The sequence below is a fragment of the Lepidochelys kempii genome, chromosome 5, assembly GCF_965140285.1.
Source record: "Lepidochelys kempii isolate rLepKem1 chromosome 5, rLepKem1.hap1, whole genome shotgun sequence".
Lineage (NCBI taxonomy): Eukaryota > Metazoa > Chordata > Testudines > Cheloniidae > Lepidochelys > Lepidochelys kempii.
In genome coordinates, this window is record NC_136384.1 from 113,813,915 (window position 1) to 113,832,936 (window position 19,022).

At 45.0% G+C, this 19,022-nt stretch overlaps 1 protein-coding gene and 1 long non-coding RNA gene across 2 annotated transcripts in view; one reads left to right on the forward strand and one right to left on the reverse strand.

The window, feature by feature from the left end:
- The first annotated feature begins 2,341 nt into the window (after positions 1–2,341).
- LOC140911765 (uncharacterized) overlaps positions 2,342–19,022 on the forward strand; it is a 121,878-nt gene continuing 105,197 nt past the window's right edge. The window contains exon 1 of the long non-coding RNA XR_012159118.2: positions 2,342–2,621. This is a non-coding gene — a long non-coding RNA (uncharacterized LOC140911765). The remainder of the gene's footprint in view (positions 2,622–19,022) is intronic.
- On the reverse strand, positions 6,921–14,597 carry LOC140911763 (cyclin-dependent kinase 4 inhibitor B). The gene is made up of 4 exons (XM_073345515.1): positions 14,012–14,597; positions 10,802–11,159; positions 10,370–10,456; positions 6,921–7,319 (listed from the first exon to the last, which is right to left on the reverse strand). The coding sequence occupies exons 1-2, from the start codon at positions 14,138–14,140 to the stop codon at positions 10,878–10,880; spliced, it is 411 nt and encodes a 136-aa protein (XP_073201616.1). The 5' UTR covers positions 14,141–14,597; the 3' UTR covers positions 6,921–7,319; positions 10,370–10,456; positions 10,802–10,877.

The window sequence follows — 19,022 nt, forward strand, 5'->3', positions numbered from 1 at the left end:
TTTTATAGCTCAGTCACAACATAACTTGGCCTTCCAAGAGAAAAACAATCATGTTTTGAATACCTTAGTGAACTTTTTAGCACTAATTTGCTTTTTAATAGTTTTTAAAAAAATTAAATTATATAAAAATAGTTCTTTGGGGGCGCAGAAACACAGAGCAAAACACTGCTGGCCAGAGCAGGGTTTCTGACCCTGGCTTCAGTGAATTGACTTACAGGCAGTAAATATTTTCAGGATCAGTCCCATATTTTGGTATTTATGCTTTTCAGGTTCATCACAGAGGTGATGTTGATGAGGATATATTTTTTAGCACTTATTATCGCTGCGGTTGAAGTAAGGAGGCCCAACATCTAGTTTAAATATGGATATTTAAAGATAATGATGTACACTGCATAATTGCTCTTGATCAAAACCTTCCCTGTACACTGGCCTAACCAGTGCTCAGTATTCCATCAGCAGCACAGAATTATTTCCTGCTCCAAACACTGTGATATATATATAAAAAAATCTCAGAACCAAGGGGGCCTCTGGTTTGGATTTTTTAAAAGTGTGTTTTTATGTCCCCACTAATATCGGTCTTGGCACTTCCTATTAGACTACAGAAATCGTGTTCTTCCTCTGTTTAACATTGCTCCACATTTTATAATGCCCAGATAATCCACAGAATACTTTATGCTTATTGTGTATTCAATAAATCATAATAAACAATGCCTAAACTGCACTGTACAGGGCCAAATAGACCCTGCGAGGGCCAGTTCTGAAGTCCCAGTTCAGGCAAAACTCCCACTGAAGTGCTTGAATTTTGCCTGAGTGAGCCCCTCAGGATCTTTTAGATATGAATTTTAATAATTAACTCTATGAACTGATAATCTGATACACTGATACCTTAGTTTTGGATGTTTATACAATAACAAATATAAAACCTGGCCAATCGATTTCACTGTTAAAAATATCACAATGAAAAGGCAAACATGCTGACTTTCCTATCTGGCTAGTCACAAAATAGTGGTGTGTGTGTATAATCGGCCATTTTCTCCCTCCAAAACACTATTTTTGGTGCCTACTCACGAGAACGTTTGTCTCCAGTTTGTCATACTTGATGGTGATGGTAGGTGCACTTTAATTACTCTAGAAAAATCGCCTGTTGTATCTGATTGGAACAAACAAGGTGCCACAACGATGCCGCAATAGTTTGTGGGCGATTACTGACTGTCATGTATTGTAACGTTTACAAAATCTGCTGCTGTACACTAAAGAAAATTATAGGGGGCCAAAAGAGCGCGCCCTGGCATATGGGACCACCTCGTGCCATCAGTCCGTAAGCAGAAGTTCCTGAAATCAGTCGGGACAGCAAGAAATGACCCAAGAGCAAGAGTATCCGTAGGACTGGCTGTCTCTGCACACAGCAGGTTCCTATGGTGAAGCCAGCTCCTGGCGTTGCCTGGCTCCACCGAAGTGGTTGGCAATTTTTGCCATTGACCTCCGTGGGGGGGGGGGGGGCAGAATTTCACCTTCAGTCTCAAGAGTGGCACCTTCCAATCCCACCCCTCTCTGAGGTTGGTTCCTACCTGTTCTCAGCGGGGTGCCCAGGCTCAGCCCGCCTGCTGCAGCGCTTCCTCAAAACCACCACGAGGGAAAGGCGAAGGGGCCTGGATCTTGGATAAGCCTTCAGTAAGCCTTGGATGATCTTGAGCAAAACAGCCCTGACGCGTGGGAGGTTTCTCGGGCGCTTACATCGGACGGTGCATTTTATCCTCATGCCCATGCTGGCTGGGGCGCTCCTGGCAGCGCGCAGCGGTTTGGAGAGCGCACCCTGCGGGGCTCAGGTTAGTAACTGTCCACGCAGGGCAGAAGGAGCGGGAAATCTCCCCCCCCCTTTCTCCCTCCCCCCCCCCCCCCGCCTTTCCCCCCCGAAGTGTTGAGCTATATAGATACCCCTATAGGCAGGACCAGGCCATTGCACGAGCAGCCGCGCGCTCCATTCATTTGCAGACAGTTCTGCTCTTCTTCCTCTCTCCCCCCTTCCCCCCGCGCCCCCCGCTTGCTCGAGCCGAGCGGGGAGTTCCAGTTCCGCCGGGGGGCAGCGAGGGGGGTCCCGCCCCCCGGCCGGCAGGCGGCAGCCAGCCTTGCGCCTCGCTCCGGCGAGCATCGCCGGCTGCTCCACCAAGTGCACGAACGCCGCAGGAAAGCCAGCCAATCACAGCCAGTGGTTTAAATAAAGCCTCTTACGACATTATTCGCTCTCCTCTCTAGCTTGGTGTGTTGTTTGCTTTTTTTTTTTTTTTTTTTTTTTTTTAAATCGGACCCTTTTTGGGGGGAGGCGCTCCGTCCCCCCCCCCCCTCTCCCCCAGCCTCCGGCGGAGCGGGGAGGGTCCCCACGGGCCGGCGGGGCGGCGACGCACGCCCCGCGGAGCCGGCTCCCTGCAAGAAGGTAGGAAGCGGCGCAGCGGCGAGAGCCAATCGCGGAGAAAAGCCCGAATAGCGGCCCGTGTCGCTTTACAGCGACAAACAGTGTCCGCGGCTGTCACATGGCCCCTTGAAGGAGGCGCGGAGCCCTGCCGTTGCTGTCTGTGCCGCCCCGCAGATCGGGCCCTACTTTTACTCGCGACTTACAACCAGGGGTAACTAACTGCGCGGCTGATTTCGTGTGTCGCCCCACCCCCTTCAGTTGCTCCCGATAGGTGACTTTTTAAAGTCGCGGTTCAATAAGCAAACGCCGTTTCGGTGGCTTGGGGGAGTTTAAGGATGAGCTCTCACGCCCCGCCAGCGTTTGTGCGGATGCCCGGACTTGTTTTATTTTCGGTTTGATCCCAGTGTGTCACGTTGTAGAGAAGCAAGATATCTGTGAAGTGTCAAAACAAAGACACAAACAAACACAAGCCTCGCTCGTGATGGGAAGCTAGCGGCGAGGGTGAGGGGCGGGGGAGTATTATTAAAAAGAAATTGCATGCTCCGTTTCTCGAGGAAGTCAGGTTTGAGTCAATGTAGTAACCCCCCTGTGTTGGGTAAGCAAATTAAGAAGATGCCTCAGAAAACCACGTTTGATCGGGGCTTGTTTACATCTCCTTCCCAGCGGGTATTAAGAGCGTGTCGAAGGGAGTTCCTGGAATTTTTGTTGGCTCAGAAATGGCCCAGCATTCCCTAGTTTACTAAATTGTGGTCTGGGGGCAGCACCCACGAAGTAAATCCTGGCGAGATCGCTGATGTCTGGGGAAGATACTTTCTTCCCGTCCTTCCCATGCCGCTGAGCAGATAGAAACGAGAACTCCTGCTCCTCTCAGCGCCATTTCAGCAGAGACACAAAATGGGCTCAAGAGTCTGGCTCAGGTGCGCGAATTGGGCACTACGTAGCAGCCGCAGCCTTGCGGGTCTGGGTTAGGCCGGCCGTTGTAGGGCGATGGAGCTGTGCCAAGATAGCCTCCTTCGTGTAGACAGTTCGGTTTTCAGAAGGCCTTGCGTTTTGCAGCCTCTGCACATTCCAGACACCCAGAGAAGTGTAGTGAGCGTTTGGGGTGGGCAAAGAATGCAGGGAACACTTCAAGGGCAGGAAGTCTCTAAAGATGATTTTTGAACATTTCTGAATTTGTTTTTATTAGGGAGGAGGACTCCAGGGCACTTGGGTGAGTTTGGTTTTGTTTTTAATACTGTAAACGTGGGACGGGGGAGCTGGGATGGCTCATATGTACAGAGAGTGAATATTACATATTTTCAGAAACCGTCTCCTCTGGGCTGTCAACAACAACAAAATCAATAGCCTGAAAACAAGCATTTAAAACTTTATCCAACACCTCTGGGGAAAGAATGAGTGAAAACAGGAATTTAATAAAGTGGCTTTTTTTGGGGGGGGAGTGGGCTAACAAATTCTTACAGCAATAAAATGTAGATGAAGTAATTAAACAAAATGGGCCAAATCCTGCTGCCTTGCCTTAGCAAAGCTGGTGGTCCCACTGATTTCACTAGGACTATTGGTGTGAGTAAAGGAAGGAGCAGTTGACCCATTGTGTTACTGGTGGAAGCAAAAAAAAAAAAAAAGCTTTTTCAATAGTTATCTATAGTTACTGCGAATACCAGTTCAAAAATGGTGGTGGGAGTGCCCCTTATCCTGGGGACATATATAATGCCATTATGTTAGATACGTTATTCCAAGTCAATTACAATGGTATTATTTAATACAAACTATAGACATTTTGTTAATAAACAAGCCGTAGTGTCCAAACCCTGTAATTCTATTCGAGACAAAGAGAATGTCAGGAGAGCCTAATGCTGCAAACAATCAGCCAAGGATGCTGCCCTTGAGATAATATGGGCTCTACGTTCAGAGGGTTCAAAAGTTTATGGTAAAGGCTCGGGTACTGGTAACCTTCCTCACGTGCGATAAAATTCACCCCTGCGCTGACCGCCAGCACAAGCCCTGGGCAGTTACTGAAGTGCCATTCCAGCCCTCAAAATAGTGGCACTCGGTTGCTGCGATAGGCTTTGTGTTTCCACCTCTGCACGGTGGTGAACGTCACCGCCGAATAGGCCCTTTGCAGCTGCTTGCGTAAGTAAGAATGACTCACACGAGTTAGAGTAGCAGGATCAGCTCCCAGTTTCTGAGGTTCTTCCGGTATGTTTCTGGTTGTGGGAGAGCCAGTTGCAGGCTTGGGCAGCAGTTCTAATTTAGCTAAAGAGGAAAATCAGCTGTCTGGTCATTTTACTCACGGGAATAAAGTGAGCAGAGTCTGGATTAAAGTTAGGGAAACTGTGCCCGAAGGGGGAGGAGGGCGGGAGGGAGAGGAGAATTGAAAAAGAAGGTAAGTGACCTCCTAAAAGCCCCATAGTTTCCCCAAAAGCTTAATAGAAAAGCTTCCACTTGCGTCAGAGAGCATAAATAGGCCCCCAAAGGACAACTAGTGTGAAAATAATATTTATGGGCAACACCTACCTGTGTATCAAATAGGGTTTAATCCATTGTCAAATAAATGTTGGGATACTGTGGGTCAAACCCTCTGTGTAAATCTGCAACTCTCCACTGACTCCAGGGGCATTATGGTGCCTTACACCAGCTGAGAATGTGGTCCTATGTGATACACTTGTGCCGGTCAAGTTTTTGCTCTTTTCTTTCTGTCTGGGGGGACAAAACCGCTCACCTTTTGCTCTTTTCTTTCTCGCGGTCTGTGGGAGCGATTTTCCTACCGATGCGTCTGCATAACCTCCGTCGAATGTCTCGGCTACTTCAGAAAACACGCCGCGCTGCTAAACATGAAGACGGCGACTTCGCAATGAAGTTACACTAGCCGCGAAGATGTTTAGATACTGGGCACTTTGTAGAAATGTGTAGCCAAAGTGTAGCTTCGGGCTAGATATAGCGGTGCACGGCCAGGCGGAACACCCTTGCTGCAATCCCACGCCTATTACCCCTCCTCCCGCCTCCCAGTCTGTAGAGTCGACACTGCAGGATCTCAATGAAACCTTCCACTCGCTGAGCCGTGGTTTAGACCTGGAGACATGGTGTCCGCTTTTCAGCGTGAACATCCTGCTTTCCCCACAGTCCCTCGCACACTTCTCGATGGTCCGGGGTGACTTGGGGAGTGCTCAGAGGGGGTGAGGTGCTCCATCGGAGTAGCCCGGGTATGGGTCCCCAGAATGGAAGTAGGAGTACATTCTGCCGTCACCTGCCTACTCTGAAAAATGGGGAGAGCTTGAATTAGGTCTATTGATGTTTAATTGTGATGTCAACTAGGGGAAGTTAAAATTGGTGGACACGATTATCACTGCACACATTTCTTGCTGCTGCTCCCATGGAAGTCAAGGGCAAAATTTCCAGAATGGAGTCTAGAGAGCAAATACTGGTTTTAGAGAGGTTGCTAAGGAAGGTCGGGAGAGGGATCCTCTCTTTCCCCAGAGTTCAAATGAAAGTAAATAATGCCTTTTAAAAATCTCCATTAATCTGTCCCCAAAGGGAGGAGAATAATCTGTTTTAGGCCTTTGGTTGGTGAAGAGCCCATTAGTGGTTACAAGAGATTTATTTTGTAGATGGCAGGGATGTGAACAGCAGCAATCCAAATAAAGGGCCAAATCCTGCCTTCTAATTTGCCCAGCTAATACCAGAGAGACCAGTGGGGTTACCCGTGTGAGTAAATTGAACAGGATTTGCTCCAGATTTGTTAGAAACATAAATAAAACGTGAAGAGCAAATCTGTATGGAAAATAGTTTAACATTCACCCCTTGCAGAGGAGCTGCATGAGGCCTTCAAGTACACTTATTCCTCGTGGGCTACCCTTAGACACAGGATTCTTGCTAGCCCTCTTCATGGGGTGAATTTCATTCTGTAATGAGCAGTTGACACAGGATGTCTGATATGATCAAGGTCATTCAAAGTCAGAGAACAGAAAGAAATTTACTTTTATCGTGAGTTTTTGCCTCTTAGTGTGTTACCAGCTCTGTTCTATTGCTACCAAAATTTCAACCCTACAGAGATAAGAGTCTCTCTCTCTCTCTCTCTCTCTCTCTCTCTCTCTTTTTGACCACACAGATCCAAAATAAAAAATACAAAAAATTGGAGTGTGTATTGACTTACTGGATTCAGTTTTCTATTTTTTGAATTCTGGGCTACAGCTTTTTGTTTTCCTGCTAAGAAATTATGCCTTTGGGTACATTATCAAAGGCTTGAAATTGCTTAGATGAATAGTCCTTTTTAAACATTCCTTCCCTCCCCCCGCCCTTTTGGAAGCTCAACTTTTTCAGTGCAGTTTCTCCCTAAGATGTATTTGAGACTTCTTTCCATTTTGGGGTGAGACTTTCCTAAATTGATTGTGAATGTACGTACACACACACACACGTACACACACATACAGTTGGTCCTGAATATTTTGCTTTGGGATATTGTGTGATAGTTGTTTTTTAGGGAATTAAAAGAGAAATGAAGACTCAGGGAACATCAGGATATTGAAATTTATAGAACTATTTTGTATTTTCAGTGTCAGGCAGCATAGGATTTTTAAAAACCTGTATCATTCACGGTTTCCTGCTTGTGGCACTGCACTTTGTAAAGCAATCTGGAAAAAGTGTGGGGCAAAGTTTGCAAAGCATACAAAAAGCATAGTTAAGTCCAAAGCTGATCGTGAAGAGTTACAAAGGGATCTCACAAAACTGGGTGACTGGGCAACAAAATGGCAGATAAAATTCAGTATGGATAAGTGCAAAGAAATGTACACTGGAAAATGTAATCCCAACTATACATACAACATGATGGGATCTAAATTAGATGTTGCCACTCAGAGAGATCTTGGAGTCGTTGTGGATAGTTCTCTGAAAACATCTGTTGAACTTGCAGCAGCTGTCAAAAAAGATAACAGAATGTTAGGAACCATTAGGAAAGGGATAAATAATAAGACAGTAAATATCCTATAATCCCTGGTACTCCCACACCTTGATTACTGTGTGCAGGTGTGGCCATCCCATCTTATATATATATATAAAATTAGAATTGGAAAAAGTACAGAGCAGGGCAACAAAAATTATTAGAGATATGGAACAGCTTCCCTACGAGGAGAGATTAAAAAAAAACTGGGACTGTTCAGGTTAGAGAGATGAGTGCTAAAGGAGCACTCAAAGACGATCAGGCCATTGCGGAGAAACTAAATGAATTCTTTGCATCGGTCTTCACTGTTGAGGGTGTGAGGGAGATTCCCAAACCTGAGCCTAGCTTTTTGGGTGACAGATCTGAGGAACTTTCCCAAAATGAGGTGTCATTAGAGGAGGTTTTGGAACAAATTGATAAACTATACAGTAATAAGTCTCCAGGACCTGATGGTATTCACCCAAGAGTTCTGAAGGAACTCAAATGTGAAATTGCAGGACTACCAACTGTCATCTGTAACCTATCATTTAAATCCGCTTCTGTACCAAATGACTAGAGGATAGCTAATGTGATGCCAATTTTTAAAAAGGGCTCCAGAGGTGACACTGGCAATCACAGGCCAGTAAGCCTCACTTCAGTACTGGGCAAATTGATTGAAACTACAGTAAAGAACAAAATTGTCCAGACACATAGATGAGCATAATTTGTTGGGAAATAGTCAACATGGTTTTTGTAAAGGGAAATCATGCCTCACCAATCTACTAGAATTCTTTGAGGGGGTCAACAAGCATTTGGACAAAGGAGATCCAGTGGATATAGTGTATTTAGATTTTCAGAACGCCTTTGACAAGGTCCCTCACCAAAGACTCTTAAGCAAAATAAGCAGTCATGGGATAAGAGGGAAGGTTCCCTCATGGATTGGTAATTGGTTAAAAAATAGGAGACAAAGGGTAGGAATAAATGGTCAGTTTTCAAAATGGAGAGAGGTAGATAGTGGTGTCCTCCAGGGATCTGTACTGGGCCCAGTCCTATTTAACCGACCTGGAAAAAGGGGTTAACAGTGAGGTGGCAAAATTTGCAGATGATACAAAACTACTCAAGATAGTTAAGTCCCAGGCAGACTGTGAAGAGCTACAAAAGGATCTCACAAAACTGGGTGACTGGGCAACAAAATGGCAGATGAAATGTAATGTTGATAAATGCAAAGTAATGCACATTGGAAAACATAATCCTAACTATACATATACAATGATGGGATCTAAATTAGCTGTTACCACTCAAGAAAGAGATCTTGGAGTCATTGTGGATAGTTCTTTGAAATCATCCACTCAATGTGCAGCAGCAGTCAAAAAAGCAAACAGAATGTTGGGAGTCATCAAGAAAGGGATCGATAAGACAGTAAATATCATATTGCCTCTATGTAAATCCATGGTACGCCCACATTTTGAATACTGCATGCAGATGTGGTCACCCCATCTCAAAAAAGATATATTGGAATTGGAAAAGATTCAGAAAAGGGCAACAGAAATGATTAGGGATATAGAATGGCTTCCATATGAGGAGAGATTAATCAGACTGGGACTTTTCGGCTTGGAAAAGAGGTGACTAAGGGGGGATATGATAGAGGTCTATAAAATCATGAGTGGTATAGAGAAAGTAAATAAGGAAGTGTTATTTACTCCTTCTCATAATACAGGACTAAGGGGCCACCGAATGAAATTAATAGGTAGCAGGTTTTAAAGAAAACACAAGAAAGTATTTTTTTATGCAACGCACTGTCAACCTCTGGAACTCCTTGCCAGAGGGTGTTGTGAAGGCCAATACTATAATAGGGTTCAAAAAGGACCTAGATATAGATTCATGGAAGATAGGTCCATCAATGGCTATTAGCCAGGATGGGCAGGAATGGTGTCCCTAGCCTCTGTTTGCCAGAAGCTGGGATTGGGTGACAGGGCATAGATCACTTGATGATAACCTGTCTGTTCATTCTCTTTGGGGCACCTGCCATTGGCCACTGTCAAAGGACAGGATACTGGGCTTGATGGACCTTTGGTCTGACCCAGTATGACCATTCTTATGTTCTTATGACTAAGGGAGGATCTTACAGACATCTATAAAATCATGAATGACGGGAAAAATGAATAGGGAAATATTATTTACCCTTTCACACAATGGGTGACCATTGGTTCTTGCAATGAAATTAATTGGCAGCAGGGTTAAAACAAATATAAGGAAGTACTTCTGCACACAAGGCACAGTCAACTTGCGGAAGTCATTGCCTGGGGATGTTAAGGTCAAAGGTATAACTGATCTCAAAAAAGACTTAGATAAGTTCATGGAGGATAGGTCCATCAATGGCTATTAGCCAACATACTCAAGGATGCAATCTCATTTTTTGGGTGTCCCTAAACCTCTGACTGCATGAAGCTTGGACTGGAAGGAATGGATTGTTACCCTGTTCTGTTCATTCCATCTGAAGCATCTAGCACCTGTCACTGTCAGATAGGATACTGGGCTAGATGGACCATTGGTCTGACCCAGTGTGGCCATTCTTATGTTCTTAATCTTTGTGGGACACACTGTAAATATTTTATTCCTATAATGACTTTTAACAGCTTATATGATTTCACCTGATTGTATGGTCTACACCTTCAGTTGGTAAGTGAAAATATGAGTCTAAAATGCAAATAGGAGTATCCCTAATGATTTAAAACCATGTTAAATAAAATAAAATGATCATTTTAGCACTGTGAGCTTCAGATAGCTTCTATTAAAATCAAAGTCAATCATTAATATCAATGGGAGTTGGATCTGGCCCTAGGGATCTAAAATTCTTAGACTCTCTCTGGTTTCTATGTTTGAAAAGATGTCTAGCTTATTTCCTATCCACATCTTTTGGAAAATCCAGGCACTAGGAATCTGTTTGTATTCCAGATCTGGGAAGGAAAACTGCAACCCAAGAACTACACAAAGCTTTGGTTTCTGTCAGACTAGTAATAGTTTATTAATTTAAGTTGTATATTTACCTTCATGGTTTCCTTTACAGTGGTTGTGTTTGAACGTTCATTTTTTTCAAGTAAAAGTTGATATACATATTTGTGCAAAGTAAAAATCTAAAAAAAAAAAAAAAAAAAAAAGATAGTGTTTGCTTTTAGTGCATTTAAGAGAACATTTCCAAGTGGCATATTTACAATATATTATTCCTCTTTATTATACTTCATACGTTTAAGAAAAAAAACGGACAATAAGTTATGTTCTAGGAGGAAATATTATAACACCCATGAATGTGGACTCTTCTGTAAATGTGGGGAGGGTACAGTACTGGATTAAAGATGAACAAAATTGGGTGAACCCTAATGAGTGGTGGCCACAGCATTCCCCTGCGGCCACCCTCTGCTTTCCAGCCTGATGTGTCAGGGTTACTCCTGAGGCGTGGTCCCCGGCTGCTGGAGACAAACCTGGTGCCTGCAGTTCAGTGCTGTGTGTGGCTGAGCAGGGCAAAGCCCCGCAGACGGCTGGCCACACGCCCGTGCCCTATGCCTGGGGCGGAGCGACACCCCTTGCAGGCTGGGCGCGGAGGTAGCTGACCACTTGCTGATGCCCGCTCTCGACAGCTAGGTCAATGGGGAGGCGGCCCCATGCGTCCCGCAGATCCAAGCGAGCCCCGCCTCGGTGCAGCGCCACAAGGGTGTCCAGGAAACCTTCTCGCGCCGCATCGTGCACTGGGAGGGAGCCGGTGCGCGGGTCCGGCCGGTTGGGATCCGCTCCTCTCTGCAACAGCAGCTCCGCCACCTGGGTGTTTCCCATCATCATGACCTGGGAGGAGAGGGGCAGAAGCCGTCAGTCACTGACTCCGTGTTTGGCCAACTCCCACTGGTGGCCAAGCCTGGGTAGGGATTGAACTGCAGGATTGGGTCTCTGCAACTAATGCCAGCGGTTTAACTACCGAGTTTCAGTCTGAGCCTGATCCAACTACCATTAAAGTCAATGGGATCGGATCAGGCCCGCAGGTTAATAAAACAGGTTAATAAAATGTTGATCAGAGTCAATCGCCTCCTAGGCTCTAAAGGCGTCGAATACCACAAAGGCTGCAAGACCAAGAGAAACAGGAAGCTGCTTGAAATGGCCAGAAAATCAAGTCTCAGGTCCCCCCTCCCAGGTATGTAAATGTGGATATTATATCATGTATGTATTAAATATCAGTGTGCATACAGGCGCGCACACACGTGCTGAACTGTAAATAACCCCCTCTTAATGCGCGGCACGCACAATGCATTTGGGGGAAAACTCTAGACCAAAAACGCATTTAGCTTTTGAGCACATGTACAGAGAAATGCTACCGACCATTCCTCTGCACAAACGGAAACCCCGGTTTTCGGAAAGTCTGAAATTTTACCAAAACGGAAGGTTCTTTGGTGGACCCAAAAGGCAGTCTTTACTCTGGCAAAATTCCCCTTAAGGCAAACAGAAATGTGACCTGAGTAAGAAGCTGCTCATTATGAAAATACAACATTCAAACTGGAAAGTTCATTTATAATACTCACAAGAGCCACCGCAATAAAAACAATAACTACCGCCCCCCTGCTTTTTTGAATAGTAGATATAGATTTAAATCTTTCCCTCTGTATAAAAATATCGAATTTCAGTTTAAATATAATTAACTTTCCTTTAGTTTATGGCACTTCCGCCCTCCCACCCCGGTGCTTAAAATAGTAGATCGTTCACTAGCACTTACGCTGCTGTTACCCTTTCTGCCGGCACGATTTTACTAGACCAGTGACTCGCCTGTGTATATGTGTTTCGTTTTAAGGGATTTAAAATACAGTTTTAACTTAGTCCAGTGGCCACGAAAACACTACAATTTCTATTGACCTTAGAACCATACTAGAAAGCTCACTGCTTTTGAAGTTAGTTTTTTTTTATGTTGAAATCTAAATGCTGAAAGATACTGCACAAAAACGCAGCAAATTAAATGGTGCAGCACCATGTCTACTGAAGGATTATTATCAAATGCACAAATTACTCCCTTTTCAGTAAAATGTTGATGTTGTAATCTAAATTGTCCTTGCATCTCTTACAACATAGCTTTTCAGGTAATTCCAATTTTGTTTTGTGCGAGAATATACATAAACGTTTGCTAAATACATAAATAACTGAACCTAAGTAGAAATCAAGATTGAGAATGTACTTTAGTTTCTAGTACTCCTGAAGGAGATTAAAGTTTTTAATGTTTGTACTTCACTATATATGACATAAATAACTCACTCTAATGCATACCCCCCCTTTTTTTCTGCATGAGCTAGTGTTTCTACGCATATATCGTTTAGTTAACGTATTTGGTCTCGGACGAAAATATTATATCACTACTTCCAGTAGTGAGATTTAAAATGAGAGGGCACCCTTTCCGAAAATGATATTTAGGCACAGATATAGCAATTGCTGAAATTCGAGAATTTAAAGCACTTGGTGGGTTTGAGTCATCGTGTCACAATTACAGTTACCGATAAAAACTATAGGTTATTAAAACTAAAACTGCTTTCAGAAAGATCGGCGTGTTTGTAATAGACTTTCGGTTTTCTGGTTAAGTGAGATGAACTAATTTTCTTCGATCATTTCATAAGTGTGGCTTTGGTGCCTACTCCTTCGGACTGTCCTCCCTCATGCAGATCACCCCCATAGAACTCAGTGGGGGCCCCCATAGAACTCAGTGGGGGCTTTGTATGAGTAGGGCTGCAGGATCGGGCCCTGAAAACGACCAAGAAATACTAGAGGATAAATATTCAATGGGGTATAGAGTTATATCTTTATTAGAACAAGCCAACTGAAGCATGCATGTCCTTTTAGCATGTTAATAATGTCTGATGTTTATCTGAGGAGTCAGATTTAGTGTTTTGTGACTTTAAATACCGATGAAGTGAGCTGTAGCTCACGAAAGCTTATGCTCAAATAAATTGGTTAGTCTCTAAGGTGCCACAAGTACTCCTTTCCTTTCCTTTTTTTTTTTTTTTTTAAATACTGTGTTCCTTCTACATATTTCTGCGGACACCGAGATGGTGTATCGCCATTTCAGCATTTTGTTAAGCTTGTGAGAAAATGGCTAGCGTTTGTATGCACTGGATAGAATTTCCCATTCCGCTTCGCCTTTTGATTTTATCGGCTATTATAGTGTCAACTTTAGGCTCGCGGCAGAAGGGGTGATTTTTGGCACATGTATGAGGAACAACACTCCCTGCGTAAAAACAGTCACAAAATGCGACACACGCTAACAAAACTAGGTTTACTTTTGTTAATCGCCAGCAGCCTGATTGAGTGCATGGCGAATAAATAGCGAAAAGAACAATCGTGGAAGGGGATCGGCTGACTTTCTGAAGGACTACATTGATGTGTCGCTTTGCCACCCCCACGCTATGAGCAGTCAGTCCTAGGTGAAAGTAACAACTGACGCTCCCCGCACTTTGGAGCTGCTGTGTGTGATGATAGCTGTATAATGTCTGCGAGGCTTGTAAAGGGCCCGAGTCTCCGAGGCGCTGCCTTCACTAAAACCAGAGCGTGCTAAGCGCTCAGCACCTGCAGTCTTTTTGGTTTGCACCCTGTGTACTTCCCACCTCCCACCGGGTCTTGAGTCTCCTGCCTGGCTCCCCGTGAACCCCCCTCGCTGGTCCCTGTACCTGGATCGGCGTCCTGTCGTAGGAATTGACTGCATTGGGGTCCGCCCCCTGGTCCAGCAGCTCCCTCACCTTCCCCAAATTCCCTAAGGCAGCGGCGTTGGCCATGTCGTTGGCCCCAGGCTGGCCCATGCCTCTTCCTCGCCGCTGGATCTCACATCTATTCGCACCAGTGTCCGGGGCACCCGTCTGGCGCTTCCCCCTTCGGCAAGCTCTCGGGGCTGGTCCAGCTCGCACAGGTCTCCTAAGCCATCAGAGCGCGGCGCGGCCGCCGGTCGCCTCTCCTCGGAGAACCCCGAGGGGCAGCGGCGCTTCCTGGGGGAGGGGGGCGGGGAACAGCCGCTCCAGCGGTGCCCACCACCGGGCAGGCGGGTCTGATCTGAACAGCTCCCCGGGCTTTCTTCCTGCGCTCTCCCGCTTTGCCCTCCTCTTTCTTCCCCTGCTGCTCCCGGGCCCAGGTTCAGCACCTCCGCGGCGCCCAGCGAGAGGTGAGGTCCCACCGGCAGGCAGCAGGGACGCCGCCTCTGCGGCTCAGCTGGAGAAGCCCAGGACTTGTTTTCTTCGTTCAGCTGGCGCCCCTCCCCGCCCCGCGCCTGTCCCCTCCCCGGCCCTGCCGCCCGGTACGTGTTCTGACTTGCCCAGCGCCTGATGTCACGCACCCAGGCAAGCAGCGGCCAGCCAGGGAACAGCTGGGGAGCGCGCGGCGTGAGAGCCCGTCCCGGGAGGCGCATGCGCTCGTGGCCTCCGACTGGCGTTCTGTTGTAGAACGCAGGCAGCCAAAGGTTCTGGGGAGGGAACCTTCCCCTCTCCGTCCCCCCGCCCCCACGCACGCCCTCCCCGCTGTCGCAGAGTCAGCGGCGGACTTGCGGCGGGGGCCGCTGCTGGACGGCGCTCCCAGGGCCAGGGAGGGGGGCGGGGGTAGGGCGGCCCGGCGCTGGCACGGGCTCGGCAGGAATCTTGTCTGCCTTCAGCACAGGCGGCTCCTTCCCCGGGCTGCGGCCCCATCTCGCCCGCCAGCCCCACGCGCCGGAGGGAGGGAGGGGGGGGGGGAAGATCAGCCCAACAACCCCCAGCCCCTCCAGAGCCTTCGTTCAGCCTTGGCAGTGGCCACTGAAGCGCGAGGCTTGTTGCTGACGGGCAGAGTGACCTTGAACAAGCCGTCTCCTCTGTTTCGTGCCTCAGTGGCCTCATCTAGAGAGTAGGGCCGGTCCTTCCGCAGCCTCACAGGGGGCGTGGAGCCCAGTCCACGGGCGGTTGTAAAACGCTTTGAGAGCCTCAGATGACAGGTACTATAGATACGCAAAAAATTATTCATCCTGCTTTTCGCTAGGACAAGCTGGGCGGCCCAGTGGCTAGGGCACCAGATTGGGACTGGGGAGATCCGGGTTATCTTCCCAACTCTACCACCGCCCTGTGGTGTTACGTTGGGCAAGCCATTTCAGCCAACCCGTGCCTCAGTTTCCCGTCCCCCCCCGCTTATTCTACTCAAGTTTTTATACTGCCCCTTGTCACCTGAGCTCCTTTCAGAAATTGTCACTTCGCTGCTTTGTGCCTCAGTTTACCCATCTATAAAATGTGGTTTATAAGGCTGATCTCCTTTGTGAAACACCCTGAGATTTACTGATAAAAACCACGATATAAGAGCAAGATATGATTGTTTAATAGTCATATGTGTTTCTTCCCTTTCTTTTCTCACCTCTCACTTGTCTAGTTTGCAAGCTTTTTGAGGAAGTTTATACAAACACATACTAAGAAATAAGATGCCTAAGGCAAAGGGGCTCCTGTATTGGTTGGGACCTCTAGGTACAACTAATAGAAGTCATATGTCTCCACCTCCCCTTCCAAATCATCCATTTTTAAAAACCAGACTTAAAGACTTTGTACCTTCCAGGTAGGTGTTGGAGAGTATGCAGGTTTCACTTTCAAGTGTCAAGATATTTGTACAATTCTTGTTTTCCTTGCCTCTGCCAATAAAAATATAGTACCTTGGCAAAACCAGCATGCTTATCAATTGCGGATGATAAAGATAAAGTGAATTCAGATAAATAGAATGAAATATGATGATGTAGATGGCTGTTGTCATGATAAAGTTGAACAAGGCTTGTGAACCCTTTTCAGGAATGCCACAGTACTTGTCGCAGGAAGAAATTTTCTGTTCTTCAAGAGTTTTATTTTTAAAAGTTCTGCGAGATGCAAACAAATTATGGGTTGGCATGTGGCAGCTGGGAATGTTGCTGTATATCTTTAAAAATATAGATGTTAGTCGATTAATAAAAAATATATAGTGTGGTATTTGGAAAGCTAGACCGTGAAAGCAAATATTTTTGCATGTTGATTTCTGTAGAAAAATACTGAAAGATGAGAGAGAGAGGAGGTGGTGGAAGCAGCACAGTGATAGTGTTGGCGAGAAAGAGATTACAATTTAGCTCTGACTACCAGAGCATTCATCCCATGGATTAGGAACCAGGCACGCATTCCTCGGTGGGAACTGCGGCAGGGATCTTTGGGGGAGCCACTAGCACCAAGGACAGCTCTCCTGCTGGCAGCTGTTCAATGTGGTTGTGCAACCCAATCCCTCTACCGGGTGGGACACCAAAAGGTAACTGAGGGCCTTAGCCCCCAAACCATGTAACTCTATCTGGATCCCTCACTCTTAAAGCTGGTCTTGTCTGTCCTCTCCCTTTCATGGTCATTGGAGAAAATTCAACTAGTCCATTACTCTCTGGGAACCTCATTTTCCACTCTAAGGAGTAAATGAGACTTATGTGACAGTGGAAAAGCTACATTTAATCATGTCATCATACTAACCATGTTGTGGGGTTGCAGGGATGCTGACAGATGGGAAGGTTAAGAGATCAGATGTGTGGTAAAATGTTAAGAAAGAGAAAATATCAATTTGGGCCTAGGGCCTATAATTTCCATGGCCCAGGGCATTCATCCCAGGTACTTTTCACCTTTAGAATGAAAGATTTTGAGGAGGAAAAAAAAATACAAAAGTCCTTGTTGAATCAAAAACAACATATTGCTCTACCCCAGAGCTTCATCATTCTTCCAGTTTTCACTAACACTTTAAGCCTTTACCTTAAGTAAGTAAAAAGAAAAGAATATTTATTTGTATTACAGATTTTCCGCTATATCTTTAGGGCCCCATTGTGCTAGGTGCTGTACAAGCATATAGTTTAAATAAACTTTAAAAGCCAGATTGTGCCCTCAACTGTGTACCCATATAGCAACATATTGAGTGTAAGAACTCCCTGATACCTGCGCATGGGCTACTTGGACATGTACAACTTTCTAAGATCATTCTTTCATGGAATTTGAATGCTACCCATATCTTGTTCACTGCTTTGACTGTTATGTTGTCCAGCTATGGTTGTCCAAAACAGCATGAAATCACCTATTGACACATCTTTTAACTTGAAATAACTAAAACAGTGGAATAATAACTTAATTGTTTTCTCTCCTTGTCTCTTTATAAAGGAACATCCACATTATCAGGAAACACTTTAAGTTCTACATTATTGCCAATAGATGATCCCAGCAATTTCTGCCAGTTATCTCTTGATAGGGCTAATTCTCAGTAAAATACAGAATAGTATTTTACTTTGCAAGTAGTCCCATTAACTTGAGTGGGAGAACTTGCAGGATAAAATACTACTCAGTGTGAATAAAGGGGCAAACTGGGTCCTTTAGGGAACTATTTTTCAATTGGTTCTTTATCTAACAGAACCGCTATATATATTCCATTGCTTCGTCGTGTGTTGTTCATTTTCATGCTCTTGGTATCCCATTCAACGTTTATTTTTTATGGTGTCATAAATTATATTTATGTTTAAGTGATGGGAACCTTAGAAATAACCATGATACATATATGTCAGAACTATCTATTGAAGAAAGAACACCTTCTTCTTTTTAGGGAATTAGGTCACACAGTAACTTGTCACGTAGACCTCAGTTCAATGGAAAAAATATTAAGGGAAGACATTGTCTTTTAATACTTACAGATGCTACAAAGTAATTTTAACAGTAGCAGGAGTGAATATTAAAATAATTGAATAAATCTGCTAGATATAGGACACAACTAACTAAACTATTATTGGTTTCAGAGTAGCAGCCGTGTTAGTCTGTATCTGCAAAAAGAAAAGGAGTACTTGTGGCACCTTAGAGACTAACCAATTTATTTGAGCATAAGCTTTCGTGAGCTACCACTCACTTCATCAGATCTGTAGCTCATGAAAGCTTATGCTCAAATAAATTTGTTAGTCTCTAAGGTGCCACAAGTACTCCTTTTTTAAACTATTATTGTACATCATGGGCCTGATTCTCATTTACATTCAGGCCCCTTTTCACCGCTCTGGCAGTGTAAAGGGGCCTTCACGCAGTTGTGACTGTTGGAGCACTGTAAAGGAAGGTCTTAATGTAGATGAGCATCAGGCCCCATATCTGTTGGGCCCATCTTCACTTTTTAAACTGGGTGCTTCAACAGGAAGTTATAATCAGTAAGAAGACATATTGCAGATTGTATGGTAAAAAGGTGAGCTCTTTTATTCACTTGTTTAGTTCAAGGACTGTTGCTCCTAGGCTCTGTGGTTCATACAGACACTTAAAAATAGCATTCTGTTTTCTGCCGCTTCCAAAGTGGGTTATTATGTGACGTACACCTCAAGAAACAATGTTTTACAGACATACAGCAAAATGCAAAAGTAAAAGGTGTTTTCTGATTTTTCAAAAAGTTAAAAAAACAAACAAACTAGAAAAGAATAACAGCACAGAATTCTTAAAGATGCAGCCTAAATAAAATCCCACATGTTGATTCTTAGAAAGGAACAAAAACCACAAGAGAAACCATGGCCGAAAATTTGATGTTTTAGCTGAAACCTACTGTGCCACAGAGTTTAGGTCTCAGTGTTTTTCTTCTGGTTGAATATGCTGTTGGTTTGAATGACAGAGGGTATATCCAATCATTGGTGTTTCATGTTCTCACCCAGTTCACAGCAATTACTTCCGGTTTCAA

Coding starts and splice junctions, on each gene's coding strand:
- LOC140911763 (XM_073345515.1), bottom strand. CDS start 14,140: ATGGGCCAGCCTGGGGCCAACGACATGGCCAACGCCGCTGCCTTAGGG. Junction 11,160..14,011: donor ACGACAGGACGCCGATCCAG/GTACAGGGACCA, acceptor CTCTCCTCCCAG/GTCATGATGATGGGAAACAC.